General features: G+C 33.3%; 1 protein-coding gene across 1 annotated transcript; it reads right to left on the bottom strand.

The window, feature by feature from the left end:
* Positions 1-80: 80 nt before the first annotated feature.
* Positions 81-26,491, bottom strand: LOC100372413 (protein MMS22-like). The gene is made up of 25 exons (XM_085505277.1): positions 26,353-26,491; positions 25,622-25,859; positions 24,729-24,784; positions 24,072-24,150; positions 23,448-23,589; positions 21,889-21,979; positions 20,665-20,762; positions 17,955-18,068; positions 15,855-15,942; positions 13,460-13,563; positions 13,065-13,127; positions 12,269-12,391; positions 11,862-11,914; positions 11,557-11,625; positions 10,716-10,829; positions 8,771-8,882; positions 7,575-7,653; positions 6,008-6,101; positions 4,457-4,590; positions 3,819-3,909; positions 3,222-3,292; positions 2,519-2,644; positions 1,770-1,890; positions 584-667; positions 81-246 (listed from the first exon to the last, which is right to left on the bottom strand). The coding sequence occupies exons 1-25, from the start codon at positions 26,489-26,491 to the stop codon at positions 81-83; spliced, it is 2,649 nt and encodes an 882-aa protein (XP_085361403.1).
* Positions 26,492-26,516: the final 25 nt, after the last annotated feature.

Raw genomic sequence — 26,516 nt, 5'->3', positions numbered from 1 at the left:
TTATTAAACAACAAAAATACTGTCAATTAGTGAAGCGAAATCATATGACGACATTGCAAGATTTTGCTTGGTTCAGTTACTTACGTTGTCAGTTCTTGCATATGCTCTGTTGGATTTGGAGTCAGCAGTGCACAGCGAAACCAGGCATGAATAACTTGTTTATGGTAGTCAGTACCAACACTGTTTTGCAACGTGGTGACTATGGTCTGATTGGTGAGGATGGAACACAGGTAATGGCAGCAAATACTGATCAGGATAAAGAAAATAGGAATATATCATTGATAGACATGTACATTTGCATACTGTAAAGGGGTTAATTATATGTATTCACTGAGTTTTAATTTTGCTTATTTCGCTGACTGGAAAATGCGCTAAATTACGACCCAGTGAATATGTAAAATTTAGCATAGAACACATTAACTAAATGATAAAACCGTGAATTTAAACCCCACTCAATATGCATGAAATGGTAAATCAGCGAAATTTAAACCCAGCGAAAATTAGTCATTTTACAGTATATCAGAGACAGATCATTTGCATATAAATGAATGAAATCATCTCTTCCGTAAAAACTTATTTTTACCTTGTATGAACTTGTGAGCTTTGTAAACCGAAGTACTGAATCATAGTAAGAAACGAAGGTGATGAGACACTGCTATCACCATCCCTATGAACAATGAATAATAGCATGGAAAATCATTTTTCAAGATGATAGTTAGTATTCGTATGATGAGTGGAACAGGTAAAATTCATTGTAAAAGTCATTGATACAAATGAGTCAATGACAGCAGGTTGACAACCACATACATCCATACCTTAACGAAATATGTACATTGGGGCTAAAATTTTTGTGAAGGACACAAGCACCATTTCGTTGAATAGATCTACCTGATTTAGGTGCCTTTCAAATCATTAAATATCTACTGAAGAATTTCAATATTGACACATGCCATAATTGCTCCACGAGAAGGGAATTACCAATAGAAGTACACAAAAATCAAATATTGTATACTACATCATTAAAATATGAAATGTTCTACTCATTATTACACAGCACCTGATTAGGCATTTTTTCCATTGTTTTTGGTTTGTCCATAGAGGTGATATGTTAACCAGACACATCCCTGTCATTTAAGTAAGCACATACACCACCAATAAAACAAATTGGGTAAGACAGGAACTGAATGATATAATTAAACTCTCTGGAATGAGTGTTACATGTGTGCTTCTACCAACACACAATTATAGATAACTGGTACACAACAGTGTGTATAAACTATAAAAAACAAGTCATCTGTAGATGACACAGCTCCCATTTGTCAGATGTGATTATATTTGGCTATGAATTATAAAGTTTGAATGTATATGTATAAAATTGAGTAGGAAGATTTAGTTGAAAATTAAAATTATGTTACACAAAGTTAACAGCCAGGATTATCTCTAATAAATTTTGTAAAATTTGCATCAATTTTAACAAAAATTCACAATCAATTGAATATGGAAATTCAATTGAGTCAATATTAAATAGCAAATACATGAACTATTAGTTCACAAGATATTAACAAAAATTCAAAATTCATTAAATATGCAAATGAGCTCGTTAATTAAATTGAAACTCAATATTGCATTGCATATATCTTATATTGACAAATCAAGTCTCTACCAAGTTTGGTCTGATTTGGACTATTAGTTCACAAGATATTAACAAGTGGGGGCTAACAATGGTTGAAGTGAATGAATACATTTTAAGCTGTCTTAAGATGACTTACATAGACATGGCTAAAAGCGTGAAATTAGCTGCAATATCAGCTAACTGTACTGGGGGTGTCATTGCTGTGCTGCGGGTCTTCACAAACGGGTAGACATGCTTCCACAATGCAACCGCAATCGCTGTGAAAACAATGCATTTATTAAAGGATGAAGTTTGAAAGAATGAACAGAGCATACACATGACCAAAGATATATACGGTAAAGGTATGCAACTTAATTAAGCATGTAAGGTGTTATACAATGCAGATTTCACAAGAAGCGAATTCTTGCACTTTGCAAGCATATGAAAGCACATCCTATTCCATACACGTCAATCAAAAGAATGCATCACAGAATGCAGTGGATGCTTGGATGAACACAAATCAGTTCTACAATCAATGCATTATTCACCTCTAAAAATGTAGGTTTCTCTTTTGTGATCATCTCGCAATTTGTGCGACTACAAAAATTTGCACAATCTTTTCACTGTATATCACCCTTGCATTCCTTCGCATGTCAGATTGATGTATGTACATGAACAAATTAACTATTTCTAAATCCAATTTAGTTTAATTCTGTCACTTCCCAATCCAGTCATCAACTTTGGTGGTAATTTCAGTAAATTCCCATGTACTATCCCATATTTAAATGAAGCAAACAACATATCAACAATTCTCTTTTCCTAGAGCATGCCGGTACAGGCATGTATAAATTTGATCTCTGATATGTACTCATTTACATACCTCACTATCTTATCAAATATATTTACAATCACTATGAAGATGCAGGAATTCAAATTGCCACTGTCTAACAGTTGGTAAGAATGCATTTGCCTCCTCACCATTGTTGGTGAGAGCAATTTTATTCACATCAATAGCAGTGTCAACTTGATCTACTGGTTGGAAAGAAACACACTGAAATGTTGACAATTCACAATCTTACTATATTATTGATGAGAAACCTACTGTGATGTATTCTCATTACCGGTATTACATCACAGAATGCTTTTCACAAATTTCGATATGGAGAAATTTCAAGTTGTTTATCTCACCAGTAGATTTAGTTCTCGCCATTCCTGAATAATTCCCACAATCCTTTTCCATAGTCGCTATACTGTATTTATCATATACCTAGTATTGCTTGGACTTGTATTGCTATGGGAAGTGCACCCTCACATCTGGGCTATAATTACTTGTATCCTGCCCAGCCCAGTTTGCATCATTCAAAACAAAATATGTCATTCTAAATTATGTCATGTGTTAAGGGTCATGCCATGCTAAAATTTTAATAACACCTAGTGTATAAGGCACATGATAAAAGCTTAATAGACTGAATACAATATTTGCTGCATTTATGGACTGGATAGGACTGGTTTACGCCTTTCACAAGCTTGGCTGCTTCAGTCGCACAACCTCAGGCCACAAAAGCTACATCAAGTCCATATATAAACTGTATATATGAACATTGCTCACCTTTATGTTGTTCTTTTATCACTGCAGTATTTGGACCATCATTATTACTGGATGAACGCATGCTCAAAGCCCTGAAAAACATGAACAGTACAATTAGTGCAAGAAACAAGCATACCACAAAGAAATAATAATTACCAGCAGCACCATGGTGATATTATGCAGTAATATTAATTCCTGTACTGTTACTGGCATGAACATGGTCTTTATGAACATGCCCACCAATGATGTCAATGTCCAATTGGTAGTATAACAGTATCTATAGTAGTTTCCCTAAAATCAGGTTTATGCATACTAATGAGGTCGTCATCATTCTCTCACCTTCTACTATGGTTAAATTTTGTTAAAATTTGCAAATGTTGTATAATCACATACCCACATATAGTTCAAGCTACACATAAACAGGCACTACTAAGCTGACAACAAAGGTAACAAAAACACAGTCCGCCTAAATCACCGGTCTGGCAACGATGTCTCCATCCATGCTCTATCCAAGCATGAATGAACAGATATTAACATCTATGATATGCAGCAATCATCTGAGCAAAGTTGTTAAATATACATGTGAACCAAGGTAAAAATCAGTTTATTATTCCTCACCTGTATCTGAGTAATATTGTTTGAATACAAGACAACGCTGAGTGTAGTTCATAATCTTTACATACAGGCAACAAATGACTGAATCCATCACCTGTGACCAAGAGAATCCAAACATTGTTTGTGATGAGTGCTCAACATGAACAAACAAGATGTAAACAGTCACAGGTTGAATGCTACATTGTAATTAGACAATTTTCTTTTTACTGTGAGATCCTGTATTATGCGTGAATCAAGCAAAAAGAAACAGAACAAAGGTCATAGCGGAAAAACATCGTGTGCGACATAGAGAAATAGATTTGTGGGTCTTTCCACACTTAATATAAAGGTGCCATTAACACATTTGCTTATGATCAGTATTTCAACATTGAGCTATAAAAACTGAAATTGATATTCAAAATCAAATCGTTTGTTTTTTGCGGCAGATCATGCCTTCCACGCAATATGCAAGATCTCTCTCAATAAACAGAAAATTATCTCAATATGCAGATGTACTACATGGACATGTAGAAAAAACAAGAAGGGCATTCATAAAAAATTGATCCACATTGAATTACTGACTATCATTTAAATCAGATGAGATGTTATTGAGATATCAGATATCAAATCCTGCTTATGACAAACGTCAATCTAATCCTTACCTATCAGCTGATCTTCCGATAAATGAAGGTATGTACTTCTTTCAAATACTTCTTGGATGCCTTCCAGATAAGTACTGATTATCTCCCAGAATTTATAATGTACATTTGAGTCATCTGAATTTTGACTGAACTCTCTGGAATTAAATGGATGATGCATCATTGTTCTATGTTCACAATCTGAAACCGAATAGTGTTTATTTCTTACACATGCCAACTGTAGGAATGTTTGTCATATGCACATGCTGCGTTGTTTGCTATATCTGTATCTACCTTTTGAGCAGCAGCATTTTCCCATCCAAATTCTCCTGTTTTTTACACATTTTATATTTATTTTTGTATAATTTCTTAATTTATTTTGCATCAGATGAATATAATTACCTAATGATTATAGGTTTGGATCAAAATTTTTGAAAACTGTGGAAAAAATTTTGAATTTTGTGAATTGTGACTGAAGTCAATTGTGGCATTCAGAAGGTGTTTGACTGCATGCACAGTGCTGGCTATAAAGTGTATGAGAGCACTGCCACCAAGATGAGACTTAGTGGAAGATGTTCAAAACTCAAAAATTCTCTTGATTACTTGATTGTGCATTAATTAGACATGTTTTCAGACTTGTGGCATACATGCAACAGATACACCATATTGATGCCGAAATAGCATATTCAAATTTCATAATGATAGAAAGATCGTTACACGTACACATTGTCATTGTCCCAAACAAAATGCACATTACATGTGTATGTCAGCACTCTTAATTTGCAAACACAAAAAAGTCAGCTAAGACATTCAATGTCCAGAAAAGACGCTTAGCACAATAAATATTGTTTTTAAAAATCATTGTATTCATACTACAACTTTTATTTTTTGCCAGTTTCTAAGATGACTTTATAAGTAAAACTGAATTTTAAGTCTGGTGATTCAAGGGTAAGTTTTATCAACACATTGCCTGCTGGTGCTGTTTTTCCTATTTATTTTGGATATCAGTCAATGTTCTCAGCAAACATCCAATCTTGCATGTCATGTTGTTACATACACTTAAGGTAGAAGCCTAGTCATAATTTTTGACAAAATTGGTCATAAATCACATGACAATGTTCATTAGTTTATTATGTACAATCATGAAGCTAATGTCCCATGGTACAATGAAATAGCATTATTTTGTGTGTTACAGTTAAGCTTTTTGAGAAACGTGCCCTAATATTTCTTGAAAATTGCTATTTTTAGAACAATTCCATAGAACACAAGGCTAGATTTTGAGATATTGCATAATATCTCTGCCATAGGAACCTGTGGTAAAAGTGTTATAATAGTGTCAAAATGGTGACTTTGCACTAAAATACAACCATCAATTTCTCGAAAAAAAGGCTGATGACCCAAAACTTTTTTTAGGTCAATATCCTTATATTACCTTGGAGTACAATTTATTGCAAAATGAAAAAATTCTGGGTTTTTTTAATTTATGACTTGGCTTCTACCTTAAATGTACATGTATCTCACTAATTGTAGTATATCAAAATATACACAAATGATAAATGAGACCTATACACATACCTACATACTGCATTAAACTGTAATACCAACTTGTGAGCCAGCACTTTGATATCTAGTAATTTGTCCTCGTTAATTAAGATCAATGCAAACAAACCTAATATAAAACAAAAATAAAATAAATCACCAATACGTGATTATAATTTTATATTGATGAGTTATATAATACTGTGTATCAGTGAACAGCACCACTGCATATAATGTATATTGGTCACCATATGTAAATGAGTTATATGAAAGTGGTTACCATGTGTAAATGACACTGTATATGTAAACTGATCACCATATGCAAATGAAACTCCATATGTAATTTGATCACCATATGTAAATGAGTTATAGAAAGTGGTTACCATATGTAAATGAGTCACCATATGTATATTAGTCACCCTATGTAAATGAGTTATATGAAAGTGGTTACCATAGGTAAATGATACTCCATATGTAATTTGATCACCATATGTAAATGAGTTATAGAAAGTGGTTACCATATATAAATGAGTCACCATATGTATATTGGTCACCCTATGTAAATGAGTTATATGAGAGTGGTTACCATATGTAAATGATACTCCATATGTAATTTGATCACCATATGCAAATGATAATCCATATGTAATTTGATCACCATATGTAAATGAGTTATATAAAAGTGGTTACCATATGTAAAGGATACTCTATATGTAAATTGATCACCATATGTAAATGAGTTATATGAAAGTGGTTACCATATGCAAATGATACTCCATATGTAATTTGATCACCATATGCAAATGATACTCCATATGTAATTTGATCATATGTAAATGAGTTATATAAAAGTGGTTACCATATGTAAATGATACTCCATATGTAATTTGATCACCATAAGCAAATGATACTCCATATGTAATTTGATCACCATATGTAAATGAGTTATAAGAAAGTGGTCACCATATGTAAAGGATACTCTATATGTAAATTGATCACCATATGTAAATGAGTTATATGAAAGTGGTCACCATATGCAAATGATACTCCATATGCAATTTGATCACCATATGTAAACGAGTTATATGAAAGTGGTTACCATATGTAAATTATACTCCATATATAAATTGATCACCATATGCAAATGACACTTCATAAGTAAATTGATCACCATATGTAAATGAATATCAATATGCAAATGAGTTTGTATATGTAAAATAGTCCCCATATGTAAATGAGTCTCCATGTGTAAATGAGTCACTATATGTAAATGAATCTCCATGTGTAAATGAGTCACTATATGTAAATGAATCTCCATGTGTAAATGAGTCACCATATGTAAATGAGTCTTCATATGTAAATGGTCTTTATATGTAAATGAGTCACTATATGTAAATGAGTTTCCATATGTTAATGAATCAAATTTTATGTGTAAAAAAACTTGTGCTAGCATGCTTAGAAATAAAGCTGTAGAGAATACTAACATTATACTTGATTGAAAGTCATCAATGCCCATGCGGTCGGAGATATCAAAACCATACGTTCAGAGATAGTGCCTCGTAGTATATACTGTACATTAGTTCAATACAAGATATAAATTTACCTTTCCAAATGACTATTCTCTTTCTTTGACTAATTCTATTACTAGGCAACATGTCCAATAGATCGCACATTCTACTTCCCTGAAAATAATACATCATGTATGGTTTAATGTGAATCCCATGATTCAAATTTTTATTTTTTTGTAATCGACATGACACCATGGCAGAAAAGAATGAAACTACTTTCAAGTAAGAAAAATAATTTGGACTTAATTTGGACTGAATGTCTTCAAAGGATAACATTTTACAACAGAATACAAATGACAAGGACAACCAAAGCCATTCATTTGTCAAAAAGAAGGGTTGATCAAAAAATGTATAAACATATTGCATGTTTAAACAAGATTTAATATATGAAAGATATCTTGCTGCTATTTCGTTGGCTACTCCTATCTATTCATGTGCTATAACTAGACTTAGAATTTCCTGTCATCCCCTAGAAATTGAAAATGGTAGAACATTGGGTATTCCATGTGACCAAAGATTATGTCCATTTGGTTGCAGGGTCACAGAGGACGAATATCATTTTACTATGGTTTGTCCAAAATATGAAGCACTTAGACAAAAATTCTTACCAAAATATTATTTTTCACCACCAACCAAGATGAAATTCATTGCATTGCTACAGAGTACTAACTCGTATATTTTATTAAGTTTGGGTAAATATTTGTTTAAGAGTTTTCATTACAGAGAAACTGAAATGGAAGTATGATTTGAAGTATATGTATCTTGTAATTTTAAAGCGACCGTGTGTAATTTAAGTTTTGAAATGTAACAGTACTTTAGGCCGGTGGCCATATAGTGCGGAATAAAGAAATAATAATAAAATGTATATATACATGTATAGCACATCTCTATAATTTTCAAAAACCAATAGCAGAAAAAGAGAGAAAAAGTAGTATTTATGTACAGAGAAATTCATACCATTCAGAATGGAAGTGATAAATAGATGGGAACAAAAATTGGCATAGTCAACATGATTTGAACCTATTCAAGTGGACCCCAATTTCAAGTCCATCACTTTAACAGCTCTGCCACGATTACTCAAATGACATGTAGTCTGCACCGTATAACAGGAATCAGGCTGTTACTTGCAGGGCTGAATATAATCCAATAATCTAATAGTTATTTCTCTGATGCTGGCGGCCATTTTGAAAATTGGTCAAAATAAATACAACTAAGAGAAAAGGTTCCCTACCACGTCTTCTGTATCCACGACAATTGAGAGTGTAAGAAATAAATCAATGAAATGTTCAAGACCAACTTCACTCAGCTGCTGCATCCCTCTTTGATGAAATTTAGAATAGAACCTAAGTATAATAGATAGGATAGATAAATTTAGGGTACGGAAGCACATGATATGCAATGAAAATCTCACGTGAATTGAAGACACCAAATTACAAAATGATTACAAGTCTACATTTTGAGATATCCTACTGCAAATTAGTGTTTCTGAAAAAAAAAAAAAAGAAATATTTGTGTTCTTCTCAACTGATGTCTGTTTATTTTTACAGTGACCATGCTCGTGTACAAAGTGTGTAGTAGGACTGGTGCATTTTTGAATGTGACGAAAATCTAACTCATTTTTGTTCATGTAATTGAACATTTCCATGCACTGACTGCATCCTGTGTCACTATTGGTTATAATCACGTTTGATTGACGCGCACAGAATGGAATTGCCTTCAGTTGTTCACAAATCATAAGGGTCTGCTTCCCGTGATATATTATAAAAGTTGCACACCCTTATCATATCAAATCCTTGATAAAAATAAAGGCTTGTATGGTATCCTGTGCAATTATCATAAGTAGAGAATAAGCCAACATAATATGACAGACAGGTATCAATCATGATGCATTAATGTACATTATAGCTGCAAATAAACGCTAAAATACATGTTTGGCCACTGTTGCCCATACCTTGTCTCTATGGTCAAAATAGTATTACAATAATCCAGCATACAATAATTTATGTATGTGCGCTTCTATTGCAGATACACTTCTAATAGAGTGAAACAGTAAATATAAAAATGTTGAAAAAATATTTGTTAAGCCAAATATATGTTAAATAACATATCAGTACTTCATATGAATCTTCATTTGTCAATGTTGAGAATTTACTGAGAATCCACGTATCTGAACATGATTCAAAAACTTCATTCAAAAAAGTACTTCATATGAATCTTCATTGACAATGTTGAGAATTTACTGAGAATCCACGTATCTGAACATGATTCAAAAACTTCATTCAAAAAAGTACTTCATATGAATCTTCATTGACAATGTTGAGAATTTACTGAGAATCCACGTATCTGAACATGATTCAAAAACTTTAGTGATGAAATTTTAACAAAGGAACTGAATGGTAAACTGAAATGATCACAAACATTCGAGCATGCTGAATATCCCTGACAAAAAAATATGTCTACAATTAGGCCAACAAAATTGGGTTTTTGTTTTTCATCATCTTGCACATCAGTTTGAAACCTGTGAATTTTTTGCAAGCATTTTCATATACCAGTAAAGTGCATGAAAAGTTGAATGCACAAATTTAAAAGCATCACACGTTAATATTCTAAACATTAAACATACATCTTTTTGTTGTGAAAAATTGAAAACTTTCAACATAGACAAATTAAAATTGTATAATTTTTAAATTCTGTCTGGAATGTGAAGCGAAAGTTTTTATTTTTTGGCCTTAATTCATATTCTAACCTGGAATCTAGCCATTCAGATTACCCTTCCCAGTGCATTCAGAAATGATATGGTGACTCGCTTCTTAAATATGTGAACAACACAGAATTCTGTGCCATCATTGATTGGCTGTCTCCATTAATTAAGTACATTACCATAGGAACTCAGATTGACTCATACGTAAGTGAAAGACACAGCCCTCTAGACCAATACACTAGACTATTATTCGGAAATTTTGTTCACAATAATAGCTGGCATCTAGTCTATGCATATCCATATTAGCAAATATGCATAATAAACCCAAAACAACTTGTGGTCAACTTTTCCATCAAATTTGACATTCTAATTGAGTCTGTGGTACACTTACCTCAGTTTTTTTTTTTCATGAAGTTTACCTAAATTTACAATGATTTTCTCACTGAATATTTAATAAATTCTATGTACACCTTACCTTCCTTTGATCTGTTTCCAGCCTTGGTTGTTATTACTGGATTTACTTTTAATCAGCTGGACAGCAAGTAATTTCAGAAACAGTTTGAAACTGTTACCTTTCTCATTGAAGGCACTGAAATACAATACAGAAATATGACTTACTCTAAAAAACTATTTATACAAAATACTGCTACTGAATCAAATCTTTATTTTGAACCATTTTTATATGAATGTCATATATTTTCAAAGAATGTTTTCCGTCTCAATTAATAACTTTACGCCTTGAACCAAAAAAAAATACTGGTTACCATACAACTTATCTGAATATGATTTTATAAAGACTTACAAAGCATTTAGTGTCTTGTCTCACTCTGTTTGGTGATATTTTTATTGAAATAAGAGGTAAATTGTATTTTCACTGTGTATTATGCTCAAATTGTTGCTATTGTTGAATACACACATTCGCGCCGAATGCACGATCTGACTTGGGGGTTCGGGGCATGCTCCCCATTAACAATATTGAAATATAGACCCCCTGAAACGCTATTTCCTGCATTTTGAGGGGCAAAAATTTTGGACATAAAGGGTTTCAGCTTGATTTGGGGGGCGACCCAAACAACCACTCCCCCCCACCCCCCGCCAAATTTTTTGCGAGGATGCGACCACCTCTCTGTGCCGCTGCCACTGTGTTTTTTCAGCTAAAAAAATATTGCAATCGCATGTTTTTTGGCATGTACAAATGGTATTATCATTACACTAACAGTGAGATACAATACAACAAATATAAGTTTAAATTACAAGATAATTGAAGGTTACATGTATATAACATGTTGAATTATTATGAAAACAAAAGCCTTTACCTAAAATAGTTATCATCACTGTCAATACAACGATGAAAACAGTCTTCAAACCAAGATGCACTGGACTTTCTAAGTAAAAATATAATAGATGAAAGACTTGTTATTAGCAGCAAGTACCAGACCAAATCACCCAGCTATGTAGTGTACTTGGAAAATCTGAAATTAATAACTAATTTGAAAAATTACAGTTTTTCCGCTTACTCCACCCCCTCCCCTATCTCCACTCACTCTAACTTTAATATCTAACTAAATATTTGCAGAGTGAACTACAAACTTATTAATTATTTCCTGTTACTAAAACTTACTTGGTTGATGAAAAGTCTTGTAATCCTAATCCAGGCACGTGAAATGCTTCATTCTAATATATGCATAAAAGAATTATTATTGTTAAAAATTATTCTTTTTTCTTTGCAAAATTTTCATTCTTGTTAAAAGCAGGTTGACAGTGTTTCAAGTAAACATGCAAGTGTTTGTGTCTTATGATTTTGATCACCATGGATACCTACAATGACCTGAAACTTTTCAATGCTGGAGAGTGTTTGAATGAGGGCAGATACATTTTGGAAAACATACAGATCCAGCTTTTTATGAAACAGTAAAATATATTGATTTAAGACTTACATGAATAATAAGTTTGTAAAAAGCACACTACATGTACCGGTAATTCTCAAAATATGGAAAATTATAGAAAAACAGTGTTTTATTGATTTACCAGTCGTTTATGAAATTGATCCCATATCAGCACAATGACTTTAGTATTAGGTTCCCAGATACTAGTCAAGGAAATACAGCATTTTATATAACAACGAAGTTTTGCTTCATCTAAACCACCAGCCTGAAATTGTAAACAATAAAAACAATAATTATTACCCCATAACGCGTATGTCATTGGTCATTTAAACTTGTTTTTACTATTTCAGCCCATCACAGCAAACTAAATGTACATACTATAACTGCACTGTTAGAAGTCCATCACCAACAGAAGTGCACTTAAACCCCAAAATTGCATTTATTCTATGCTAGATCACTGAAATATAACTTATTTTAACAAGAAACACACTACTGTCATTTAAGCATACCTGTGTTATCAAGAAAACAAATTCGCTACATGTACGTATATGTATAAAACAATTTACAACATGGATATCAAAATAAAAGATACATATTAGCGTGATTAGATAATTTAAAATGAAATTCTACAATGACATTAATACAAATATTTGCACAATCAAGAGAATTTTTAAAGCGGGAGGGGTGTCACCTGTGCACACGCGGGAATTGAGTCCCAAGCGACGATAACACATGCTAAAAACGCAAAAGCTCATGGGTAGACGCTTGTTTTTAAACAATGACATGCTATGGCCACCTGACGCATGCCTAGGTGACGACTCCCTCACTTTAACATAGTGAAATGGATGCCATATTGTCCTTACAATGACAATGATACAAATCTTGGCACAATCAAGAGAATGTTTAACATAGTGAAATTGATACCATATTGTCCTTACCTGTGGAGATATTGCCGATTTCAAAATATCATTGACAGCTAACCAGTTACATTTAATAGGAACCTACCAAAATAAATATAACTACCTGTATTAAAATATTGTGTATGGTATATCACATTAGATGAAAACCATATGAGGTGTTTTTTTTGTAAGCATTTTGAACACCCCTCCCCCCTTAATTCTGGCCAGTGCACACATCAGTTCAAAAAGCTCACAACTTCTATGTCTTGTTTTTGAAATAATATGTTCAAAAAAATATTTGTAACAAAGACAACAACAAAAACTGCAAAAAGAAATTAATTAATACTTTTATATATTAGTTAGTTAATATACATCATATATAATATAATTTGAACATTTTTTTTACTTCAGAGGGTTAACATATTTCTGTTTACCTTTGTCATAGATTGCTGTCCATGTATATCATATTGATATAAAGGAGATATGTGTAATAATATCCAAAGACAGAATCCTTTCAAATCTGAAGTATTCATAGCATCTGTGAAGAGAGTGAAAGTAACAGTAAATCCATTCTTCTCACATGTACTTTGTACAGTTCTCTTAAACACAGTTGCATATTGAAACTTAGCAGTAATCAACAATGCCATTCAGAAAACTGGAGATAACATGTATTATGTAAAATACTTTTTTTTTGCTTGGAATTAGCTGAAAGAATGATTTAGTGAAAATAAAATCAAGCATAAATATTTTTTTTCCTACATTTTACATTCAACTCGACAAAGATCAGTGAAAATAAATTCCATACAAAACACCCAAAAAGACTTTTCAGCGCAAATTATTTACAGTATCGCAAAAAGCAGTAGGATTTTCATGAAGATTTAGGTTGGGTCAATTTATTAAAGCAAGGAGAATCAAAGAAAGCTTAGAAAGAACTCCCGTGTGCTGAGAGTTTTGGAGACACATTAAAAATTAATTCAAAATTACTTATACTTGAGATATTGATGGAATACAACTGTAGCTGAAAACTAATTATGCAAATAAGGTAACTAATATGAACAGATTTAAGTGTAAAACTAATAAGGTCTGCACAATGTACCAAGTTTCATTGAAATGTGATTAGAACCAAAAAAATTTTGATAATTATGCTAATTAGAGAATTAATATGAACAGATTTTAACCCAAAATTAATCAGGCTGTCTATTGTCCTAGAGCATTTATGGACCAAGTTTTATTCAAATGTGATGATCAATACTTGAGATATCAGTATTAATTAATTATGTTAATTAGGTGATTAAGAAGCATAAATATTTACCCAAAACTAATATGGTGCATAGTCTTAGGTTCATTGAAATGTGATGGGTACTCTTTAAAAGTTTCATTGAAATCCAATAAGTGGTTTTTAGACATCAGTGCAACACCATAGAACAGCAAAAAATTAACTAATTATGCAAATTAGGTAATTAATAGGCACAATTATTTATCCCAAAATTAATCAGGTCTCTGCATAGTCCTAGAATATCTATGTCGCAAGTCTCATTGAAATGTGATGATTAGTACTTGAGGTATCAGGTGAAAAGCTGAAAATTAACTAATTATACTAATAAGATGATTAATATGCACAAATATTTACCCCAAAACTAATTAGGTCTCTGCACAGTCCTCAAGTAACTATGTACCAAGTTTCATTGAAACATGATCATTACTACTCGAAATATCAAAAGCTGAAAATTTATTAATTATGCAAATTAGGTAATTAATATGTACTGATATTACCCTAAAAACTATCAGGTCTGTGCAGTATCATATGACACCTATGTACCAAGTTTTATTGAAATGTTATGATTAGTACTTGAGATATCAGTGGAAAAGCCGAAAATTGATTATTCATTATGTAAATTAGGTAATTAATAATATTAACAGATTTTTACCCAAAACTAATCAAATCTGCGCATTAGTTCAGAGCATCCATGTGCCAAGTTTCATTGAAATCCAATGAGTGGTTCTTCAAAAATCAGTGGAACAGTCACAGAACAGCTTAAAATCAGTTAATTATCATGCAAATTAGGTAATTAATATTCATAGATTTTTACCAAAACCTAATCAACTCTGCGCATTATCCCAGAGCATCTATGTACCAAGTTTCACCAAAATTTGATTAGTGGTTCTTGAGATAACGGTGGAACAAAAAAAGTGACATACATACATACATACATACAGACATACAGACAGGGTAACTGCAAAGACTCCCTTTTGTGCTTCGCACACGGGAGTCAAAAACTGTCTGTTTGCATTATTATTTTCAAAGCAGCCCGGAAAATGGTTGAATCGGCCTGGCATTTCAGTTGGTTACTGGCTTCTATTGATAAGCATAAGCAGTAATACAATTCTTCTCTGTAACAAATATAATACTGCAATATACCATATACCTCATACTACCATGCCTAAAAGGTTGTGTATTTGAATAAACATATTCCTTTTTTGGATTATCACACATTCCCCAGACCTTACATGTAATTCTAAGGTGAATGACCACTCCATTCTCCCATCAAGACCCAAAAATGTTAATTATCACTCTTCCAATTTATATAGTACATGTACTATGAAGTAATTTTAATAACACAGCTCCCCTAGTAACTCACATAAGTGTTCAGAGGGATAATTTTAAGTTCCCAGGCCTGTTTTTCAAAAAGAAAGACCTGTTCACAAACATGTTCCAAATATTTCATACAAAAGTATTTTAAATAAATACAATTTAAGATGAAAACTGGTGGTGAAAAGAGTAATGACAGAACTAGACTGTATAGATGAGTTGTGTATCAAATGCGTTACCTGGAGGCAGTCCAAGAGAAGTTACTTCTTCAGGTATACAGCACTCTATTACAGCATGTATTACACCATATAAATGACACCAAAATGACTGAAAGTAATTATTAATATCATAATATGAAGTTTTCCTTAGAATACAGAGACAATGCAGAGGCCATGTGAAACAAAGCATAGTTGAGGTCATAATTGTGCTATTTACTTTTGGTACATGTAGAAAGTGTGTAAAGCGAGAAACTGACACTTTCTCCAAGTTTAGAGAGCTTTGATATTTATATTTATTTAATTATACAGAATCATTGGATTAAGGTAGCAGGGGTATTATTTGCATATTTGTTTTCATCTTGTAATTGTGACTAAATGACTATAAAAAAGATCCAGGAACGTATATATTTTTGGAATCGCCAGACTTCAAGCTTTTCAAAAGTATCTGCATTCTACGAAGTGTTACTCAATCAAAGGTAAAAATTACTTTTTCTGTAAAAAAAATAAATACGCATTTATGCTGGTGATAAGAAGTTTTTTTTTCACTTTTTCTAGTAAGTTGTTCAATAGTTTGGTAAATTGAATGTGTCTTGTCAGTTTTATTCAAGCAATACGTTTCAAAAAGTAGTGTGCTGAATTTTAATTTCCGTTTTAGTCGCATTGTCCCCAACTCAAACCACAACACGTTGATAAATAATCCACGAAATAGTTTGTCTGGACACATTCAAGTTCTTCTCATTGTCACCTTGAAGCTGTGAAAATTTGGTCTTAATCCGACGACAATGAGTATACGTTATTTTTTGTTAAAGACCTTGTATTTTGAAAAATATAAACTCGTACAAAACGTCACAGCAAAGACTTTCAAGCTTTTTTATCGGCACAATCAATTTGTTTTCCCTTCAAGGTCTGTTTTAACTTGTGCAGGGACATCTAAATGTGTAAGGCTATTGGAAACCAAAAAAATAAAGGAATGGAATAGTTATAATTCGATAAAATCGGCAGATGAGAAAACCAAAATCAATGATTTTTTTCAGTGGCTGTGTGAACAAGTGTCTGACACATTCATATGCAAATGACTAATCTGTGAAACAAACAGGGGCGGAGACAAACCACTCAAGTGTTTGGAAACACTCATTGTGTGTCAAAAAGCTACTGATAACACATCCTAACATTGCTTTGTCTTGGGTTTATCTTTGAAACTTATAGGCACACAGATTAAGCCTGTGTTGCTGATTTTGGAAAACACTACTGAGGCTGCCTTGCTTCCCTTCAGAAAATCTACATTTTAACTAACTTACATGACATTCTATGTTATGTTGACTTCATCATATGAAAGTTTATAGTGCATTTCATCAATTAATAAATAAATGTGAAAATCGTAATTTTCAACAGAAATAATAGTCTTGCTACCTTAAAAATGCATATTACGCACTAATACTACCATTTTATGTCAATGCCTCAGGGCTCATTTAAGGAAATGAGGACAGCACAACTCAGCAAACACATGTATTGAGAGAAATACGTCAGTTGTCCCGCGGAATCTTGAAACCAAATACAAATGATGTGAGTCTGGCAGGAGGACAGAATGTACTTATTTTGAACTGTTGAGTTTACAGCCAACCATAGGAGTCAAACACACAATCTCCCTGATGATGGGTGAGGACATCGCCATCTGCTCTGTCGCTAAAGGGCGCTCGACCAAAGCGTTCTATCTAGTATGCACGTTCTAGATTCCGCAACTGATGCCGCTGGCCTGGTGGCCTCTCGACCAAAGCGTTCTATCTAGCATGCATGCTTGTAGATTACGCAGTGTTCGTCGTGTCACGCATGTGCGATATTTGTGTTGATAAACATTGAATTTCCCACAATCCAATGCTCTCTTCTAATGAAAATTACAAGTATGAGTTTTGACCTGGCTCATTGTGCACTAATTACCACTGGTGACTCCCTGGATATTCCAATCAACTAAAAAAATATCTAATTAAAGCTTGGTAATGTCTCTGTTTGTTCTTGTTGATCTGCGCAAGTCAAAGTTGTCATCTTTGTTTATAAGAGTTCCATATCTTGTGCATGCGTGGCACGACGACCACCGTTTATTTGTGAAAACATAACATTTCTCACCTCTGTGTTCATATTTTGATTTCTGTGATCTAATAAATGAATAATTTGTATCCAGAGTTCCTTGAAACAATTACATGGGAACAATGTAACCAAATGATACTGCTGGACAGCGACCTGCAATGACATTATCGTAAAACGGTATTACAAAACACATGAATGAATGAGTGAATGAATGAGTGAATGAATGAATGAATGAATGAATGAGATTGATGAACTGATTAATTGAATGAATGAGTTGATTAAATGAATGAATGATGGATGAATGCATGACAATTTATTGATAAGTTTATTTGAAGCATCTACTTGCCAACAGTGTTTGATTCGTCAAAATCTCTTTAATTTATGATAATAATGGTACAAATTAGAAGCACCATGGTCAAATGATGATTACAACAAATATACCATGAGTGCCCACACCAAATTGTTCATACAGCAATAAATGAACAAGTCATTGAAAATGACACAATCCCCATTAAATTTTTGAAAGTTTTCTTTGTGCTCGTCATATTAAAGTGGAAGGGTTGTCATGAGTGTGTCTTGAAACTTGAGTCCCAAGTGGCGTATACAACAGATTGTTTATTTACATCAAATGCGAACACGTGTTGCATGACGACCCCTCCGGTTTAAGACATAGCAAAGAAAAACATAAATCACAAGTGAAAGCATGTCCAAGTTATCACATTTTAAACAAACAAGATGGCCGCCAGTCTGCCATATTTGATCAAATTGCAAATTGAATTGACATGTACATGTATCCATTTATGACATACTAAATATCAATGAAAATGATACATGGGTGACAGAGATATAGTAATATGGCCAAAAATAAAAACAGCCTTTATTCAGGCATCTTTGATCTGATTATGAAACAAAGTGACATGTATGATGTATGTGCCATATACCATTGACAATGGTACATAAATCTTGGAAATATAGTAGTAAGGCCAAAAATTCAGATGCCTGCCAGTTGCCCATCTTTGATTCAATTGCGAAAGAAATTGTCCTGGACATGTAACCTAACATGTATAATCTATGTACCAAGTTTGAATGAAAACTGACAAAGCATGTCCAGTTGTCAGTTGGCCATTTTGAATCGAATCGCTAAACCACTGCATGTGCATATGTCCCACCATAAAGTACTAGGCACATGCAAAGAATGAACAGAATCGATCCAAAGGATTCTGAAATATGACCAGAGACGAATTGACGAACGAACTGACGGACACACAGACAGACGGATGCACGAACGGTCGAAGAACATGTATCCTAACATGTATAATCTATGTACCAAATTTTAATGAAAACTGACAAAGCATGTCCAAAATACAACATTTTCAAAAAACAAGATGGCTGCCAGTCGGCAATTTTGAATCGAATTGCTAAACCACTGCATGTCCATATGTCCCACATAAAGTACTAGGCACATGCAAAGAATGAACGAAAACAGTCCAAAGGATTCTGAAATATGACTCTGTACAGACACACGGACAGACGGAGACCGATTATATGTCCCCATTTTCGGGCTTCGTCTGAACGGGGACTAATAACCTTCAATAAAACATATAGCACAGTGAACACTAAGAATTCCCTTCTAGACAGACTTTTTTGTATAAGACTTTTGAAAACTATGCATTTTTTGTTGCTCATGTTTGATCAGTTTCACTTGATTTAATAAACTCATTGCATATTACCCATGGATATGGTCTATAAATAACATTTAGAAACACAAAATGGCATTTAAAAATTATTTAATCTATTGTGGATGAATTTAATGACCTTAGCATCGTCCAATCAGTAATCAACCTCATACATAGAGGGCAACTTACAAAAGAGCATCTCCAAAGTAATTCACAACCTCTGAACTGAATTTAGATTTACAAAAATATGTATTCCGAAATGAGAGTAAGCATCTTCATGTAATGTTTGAAACATTATTTATTATTTGAAAATACTTACTGGTATGATGCAATCTCCTTCCCAGAGATCCTTGCGGCCAGATCAATCTGCCACCACACATCGCCATTTTTTTATGAAATGTTACAAGACTTTTACTATGCCAATTATTTGCATATTTTTGTTATTAGAGGGTCTTGTGTAATTTATTCTACTAATAAACAATTTTTAAGATATTTAATTGACAGCTGATAATGAAAATTACAAGTATGAGTTTTGACCTGGCTCAATGTGCACTAATTACCACTGGTGACTCTCTGGATATTCCAATCAACTAAAAAATATCTAATTAAAGCTTGGTAATGTCTCTGTTTGTTCTTGTTGATCTGCGCAAGTCAAAGTTGTCATCTTTATTTATAAGAAGGGTGAAAATAGTTATAATTTTCAAAATAATTTGATCATGGAATAACCGTTACTAACTGACTTGCCAGGCGAAGAAATATAAACAAACTAATGCACTTTGTAGTACTGATGACTAAATCGTCCTACTGCCACACCATTGAAAATTGAGCTTCTCTCTTTGAAAACAGTCAGAATCTACAAACAATGCATGGCTATGTTTCGATGAGCATATTTGAAAGTACAGTAGCACCACTGTGACACATTGACCAATCAACTACCAGCATAAGATCACATGGTGGCAGCGATATATTCTAGAAATAGAACTCTGCCTGGGAGATTGGGTATGATGGTTACTGATGGAAAGTGAAAGCTGTAATTAAAGTGTGATGTGTACTTTGTATTGTACATGTCTTACATTTCTATGACTGGCACTGCCAATAGCCACCAAATCCCACAGCAATGCTCTCACACTGCTATTCAATAGTTGGCACACTTCAGACTGAGTACTACCATCTACAGAAAGAAAAAAAGACTATGAAATTAAAATAACAATCACCACACAAACAAGAAAGCTTGTTATATCCCCAAGCATTGTGTTTGTCAATAAAGTTTGTCCCAGTGGCGCACTAAAATGCCTTTGAAGACACATTGGTTGAGAGTGTGGATTATAAAAGCCAATGTTGATATAATGGGGCAAAAGCAATACTGTATTTGATCTTAGAAGCACATCTCTAATGGGAGTGCATATATAACAAAAATTGCACTGGCAATATGCTGAATCATTTAATATTAATTATTTACAGGTGTTTAAGGGTGTTTTGGACATGATCTATGTTATAAAACACCTATTAGACAACAGGTTATGACACTATAAATCCCAAATTTTCTGGCATGACACAGCCCATCGTGGAAAACAAAAGGTTATGCCATCATTGGGCCATTCCAGTTTATATCTGCACCCTCCCTGTTGATGAGTTTGTGTGTTTACTTCATACAGGGTATAATTTCCATGGGTGTATAAGTCATACAAAGTTTTATTTCCAAATCACCATTCACCATACAATAATGAAAATCCAAAACTATAGTTATACTTATGGTGTTGATGAGTTCCATTGTGCCACCATACAGAGTGGGATTTCCAAATATAACTCTCATCATATGCTAATTTACCAAGTTCAAAAATTTTATATTTGATAATGGAAATCCAAACTAGTCCTGATTCATGGTGTTGATGAGCTCATTCGTGCCACCATCCTTATCTAATTTCAGTAATAACTATTTCATACTGGCCCAATTTTTTTACCATATACAGTCAGAATTCCAAGTTTTTTTAGTCATACTGTTGGAAATCCAACCTCATCAACCGGTATGTGGCGAGATAAACTAGGCCATATTTTATTTAGTAGCCATAACTGCCTGGATTTCCTGGAATTTTTTTTCCATACTCGTCTGGATTTCCAGATTCTGTTTCTCCATATACAGTTGGAATTCCGGGGTATTTTCCCCATCATACAGTGCTGGAAATCCGACCACATCAACGGGGGGTGGTGGGGGTGGGGGGTGGTGCAGATATAAACTGGAATGGCCCATTGTCAGTCAATTAATTTAAATAGTGTTTGATGTATACAAATGATCTTACCTGAAACCTTAATATTCAATAAATGTAATATTTCCAGTAATAACCAATGGATGTCTAAATGTAAATGGATCAACTCCTTACATAGAGATTTCTGAAAAATAATTAAATCACTGATAAATTGAGTTTGATATTATCCCAGTACATACTCTTCGTCCAATTCTGAAAGCACACAACATATTACAAAGAAATCAGCACTGGTATCAAAAAGATCATTCATGAAGCAAAACAAAGACGCTGGCGATGGCTGGGCCATGTGATGAGAATGAATAAGACCAGACACCCACACACTGCACTCAGATGGGCACCACCAGGAAAGAGGAGAAGAGTCAGACCGTTGGGCACCTTTTAAAGGACAGTGGAAGAGGGAATGGTAGAAATGGGGAAAACCTGGAACGAAATACATTGGCTTGCTCAGAATCATGAAGGCTGGAGGAGTTGTATTGGCACCTTATGCTCCAGTGGGAGTGAAGAGGATTAAGCTAAGCATACTGATTTATTTGATACATGTATACTGTAAACTGATTAAATCGCTGGAAAATCATGAAATTTAATTGGTGTACTAAGCATTGAAATGTCAGTGACAATCATAAATTGTTAGCGCCATAAAATCATTAATTCACATGTCAGATACAACATAGGTTGTAAATGAATGTACTATATAGTCAGTCAGGTAAGCATAAACAATTGATAAAGTGAATTCTAAATGTAAGTATGGGTAAATACAAATACATGCTGTTGTGTAATAAGACCATACACTTTAAGCAAATGAAACCACAATGAAGTTGAATTTCATTTTGTTAAATAAATGCTCTATTTATGAATTGAGCTTTGTACAATTTTTTTATACAAAAGTGTTCCAAATATGGGATACTTCTTGTATACAAAAGTACATTTTTTGTACACTATTTGCATAGTATTTGCATACTTTTTGTATACAAATCTGTTCCAAATATAGGGTACTTCTTGTATACAAAAATTATACATAAAATGTACAAATTTATTCAGAATTTGTATACTTTTTGCACACAAAAAGTATACATTTTGTCTAATGAATTTTGGTCAGGGCAAACTCCCAGCAGCAAAAAATAAGCAGTTCACAGTACGCCTAGAGGGTTGTTAATACATTGTATACCATTAGATTACATTTTGTGGACTGCCAATCTTACAACCAAAATTCCATCTATTAGACTATTATTGGTAGTTGGTAATGAGGGAAAATCAAAGACAAAGATAATTCTATGTTCATTGGATGTAGTAAATTAAAGTCCAACTGAAAGATACAAGTAGTACATTGACATGACTAGCTGATTCCTTTCATTTTAATAAAAATTTATAAATTTCAATAGCAGTTGAATCTAACCAGCCAATCAATGAGCACAGAGTGCAATTATGAAATGTTTCAATATTTTTTCATCAGGGAATAGAAGCCTCTCATTTCAGTTAGAATTTGTGAAATTTAAAAATATCTATGAAAATGAAGAGGGGATGGGTTTGTTGTGTTGATAGTATCAACACATGTGGTACAAGGCATACTGTGATGTAATTATAACAAATCTTACTTGATGTAAAACTGCTAGGCTTCCAATATGAGTCATTAATTTGGATATATGATACAACAGTGTAGTGGGAAATTTGTTGATCTTTGTCACAAATATACAATCTTTGTTATTGGTCTCTGGCACCTTGGAGGGATGGTAGTATCTGAAAAAAAATTGAAAAAAATGAATCAACTATTGTAAATGACATTTTGAGTCGTATGATTCCACAGAACTTTCGAATGCTACAAAATTTCAAGATATTCGCTAACTCTCGAAATGTGCGAAAATTTGTAAAGTGTCAATCATTATGGCTAAAGAAACAAATTCTGCAGTTACCTTAAAAACTTGTGCACTCTTCTGTAGAAACATTCCACCTTTGTCAGCAAAGATGGCTGATTTTGCCACGTAAATAATTAGGTACGAGTAATTGCCAATTATTTAGGTATTTCAAAATATTTAAAAGAGGTTGTTAACTGTGCACACTCAGGAATCGAGTTCTAATCGACAATAACAATGCATGCTAAAAATGCCCAGAGTCATAGGTAGACACTTGTTTGTAAAAAAAACTACATGCTATGGCAATCTGTGGCATGCATAGGTGACAACTCCCTCACTTTAATGAACATTGATAGAGATCATTGTTACCTGTGTATAAAAATCTTGATATACAGCAGAAACTGACAGCACTGCTGACGTATGGTTTGTGTTTGCTCGTTACCTCCATCTAATAAGTCAGAAAAGAATTCAAAACATAGAAGTTGTATAACTTTCAAATTTCAAATATTGAAGAAGAAAATACATGTTTGATGAAAAATACACATTATGATTTATTATTATAATAATAAAAATATAGTTGTCTAAAATTATTAACCCTTTAAATGCAAAAACCAATTTAGTAATCTTCCACAAATGGGTTGGGTTTTCAAAACAGCTTAAAACATGTTAAAAATTTGTTCATACAAAATATAGATATACATTGGACGATGTATTTGATTTTTTTGAATGGCTGTCAAAATAATAAACATATTCAGTTGACCAATGACAAATGTGGTTTATCTTAGCAGCTGGAAAATTACCAATTTTGAACAGGGCAAAAATGTCTCTTCTCACATCTTGATGGTTTCAATGAAACATAAACATGTGGTAATTTTAGAGGTAATAAATGGCAAGCATGGATATTTGGTAGCGGATATAAAAACTTTCCAGGGAAAATTAGCAAATTAGGTCTGTAATAATCTGTGAGTGAAGCTACTATGATGACTAACACATCATTGAAGAGAAAGGAAATAAGGTTTGACATACCCCTTTGTAAATATGATGTATTTTCAGCCAGTCTCTCATAGTGAGATATCTTTTGCCTATATAACGCAATAATAATATCATTATCATGCAGAAGAGTCTGCTACATTAATAGAGATAATTCATTCATTCATTCATTCATTCATTCATATTTTATCACAGTATTGTAGGCTAATGGCATTAAATAAACAAAAACTTCACACAAAAAAAATGATCATGCTATCTTAGTCAACATACAAAATAATATTGTCTCTTATTTCGAAACCATAGAATATATGCTTTGATACAGACAGAAGAACAAACAGATTATCAGAATTTAAAAGTGTAACAAATTTTATAAATGATGGAAATTGTTCTCTCAAATGTTTGTATAAGGGACATTCACAATAAGAATCAAATTCGTCTTCCACTTTCTTTAAACTAGAACTAGTTCATGAACTTAGGTGTCTTTCCATTCACTGTGAGATCTCATGTAATACGTGATACACGTAGGTGCAGATTGAACACCTGCCGCAAAAATCAAATGATTTGATCTTAATTTCTCATTTTTTATAGTTCAATGTCGAAAAACATATCTTTCAGAGATGAATATGAAGTTGAGATATCTTTACTTCATTAAAATTGACTATCATCAAATGTGTATAGCATCAAGTCTGGAGTAAGCCAAATGTGTATTAAAATCCCAAGTTGACAGCCAATTTGCATGCTGGTTTGCCAACTTGCTGCCCCAAAACTTCTGAAACTTACTGTAAGGAGATGAACTGTCCTAGATGAATCCAACGTCAAAAGCGTATACATGTTGCTAAATAATGACCTGACAGACTGATAAAGGTTTTTCAGTTTGTTGGGACTACACATGTATGACTATTTTCCGAGAATGGCAAGAAATTAAATACCTCATAAGATAAAACAGTTGTTTTGTATGATCCATCAAAGCAGTCCCTGTGACATAGTTGAAACCAAATAACTGTGACACTGTATCTTCAAATTTACTCGGGTCCGGATCAACTGCATTTAACACTCTACTCAATGTATCAGTTGCCAGGTAACCATGAGATGATGGTTGCCATGGTGATGATTCAGTCACTCTAGATTGGCAATGAAAGCAGACTCCATGCTGAGATAGCTCTACCTCTGTTGGAAAGATTACTAAGTGTTAAAGAAGGAGAATTATAATTTAAGGAGTGACCACCCAACCCAATAGCAATGCTGAGAATGTAAAAGAGCATACACTAGTTAACATCAGATGTACAAATCAGTTTCATTGAGTTTGAATTTCATCAAATTCCCCCCTATTTAAAAAAAAATAATGAGATGAGACACGTCCAAATTATAAATTCTGCAAATATGATAAATGATAAAATCTTACAATCAATATATGAATTCCCATTTCTGCATTGACATACAGAGGACTTATCATAAGAAGTTGCACCACAAAAAGCTTCTGCGCATCAGTGATGCATCACATCAGCTCAGAGAGCAAACTGTGTTGTTAATGTATGGGAAGGGCAGTAACAGAAGATGTTATGTGATTAGGTAGTTTGCAGATACCCCATTTGATATCCCCAAATTAGGACACAAAGCAACTTATGGTGATAAACTGACTGATCTATTTGTAGTTATTTACCACTGTGTTGATGTTGTTCCAGTCGCTGTCTTTTATTATCTGGTCCATCAATGGCATCTTCCTCAATGTCATTTGGAGAAAGCGGTGGAGTCATTGAGCCACTCAAATTGGTGTAAGGAAGATCATTAATTTCATTCATTTCTGTAAATGATAGCATACATTCC

Source organism: Saccoglossus kowalevskii, chromosome 11 (genome assembly GCF_978046115.1).
Source record: "Saccoglossus kowalevskii chromosome 11, keSacKowa6.1, whole genome shotgun sequence".
Lineage (NCBI taxonomy): Eukaryota > Metazoa > Hemichordata > Enteropneusta > Harrimaniidae > Saccoglossus > Saccoglossus kowalevskii.
The sequence above is the reverse complement of the archived record's forward strand: the minus strand, read 5'-3'. Positions and strand labels throughout refer to the sequence as shown.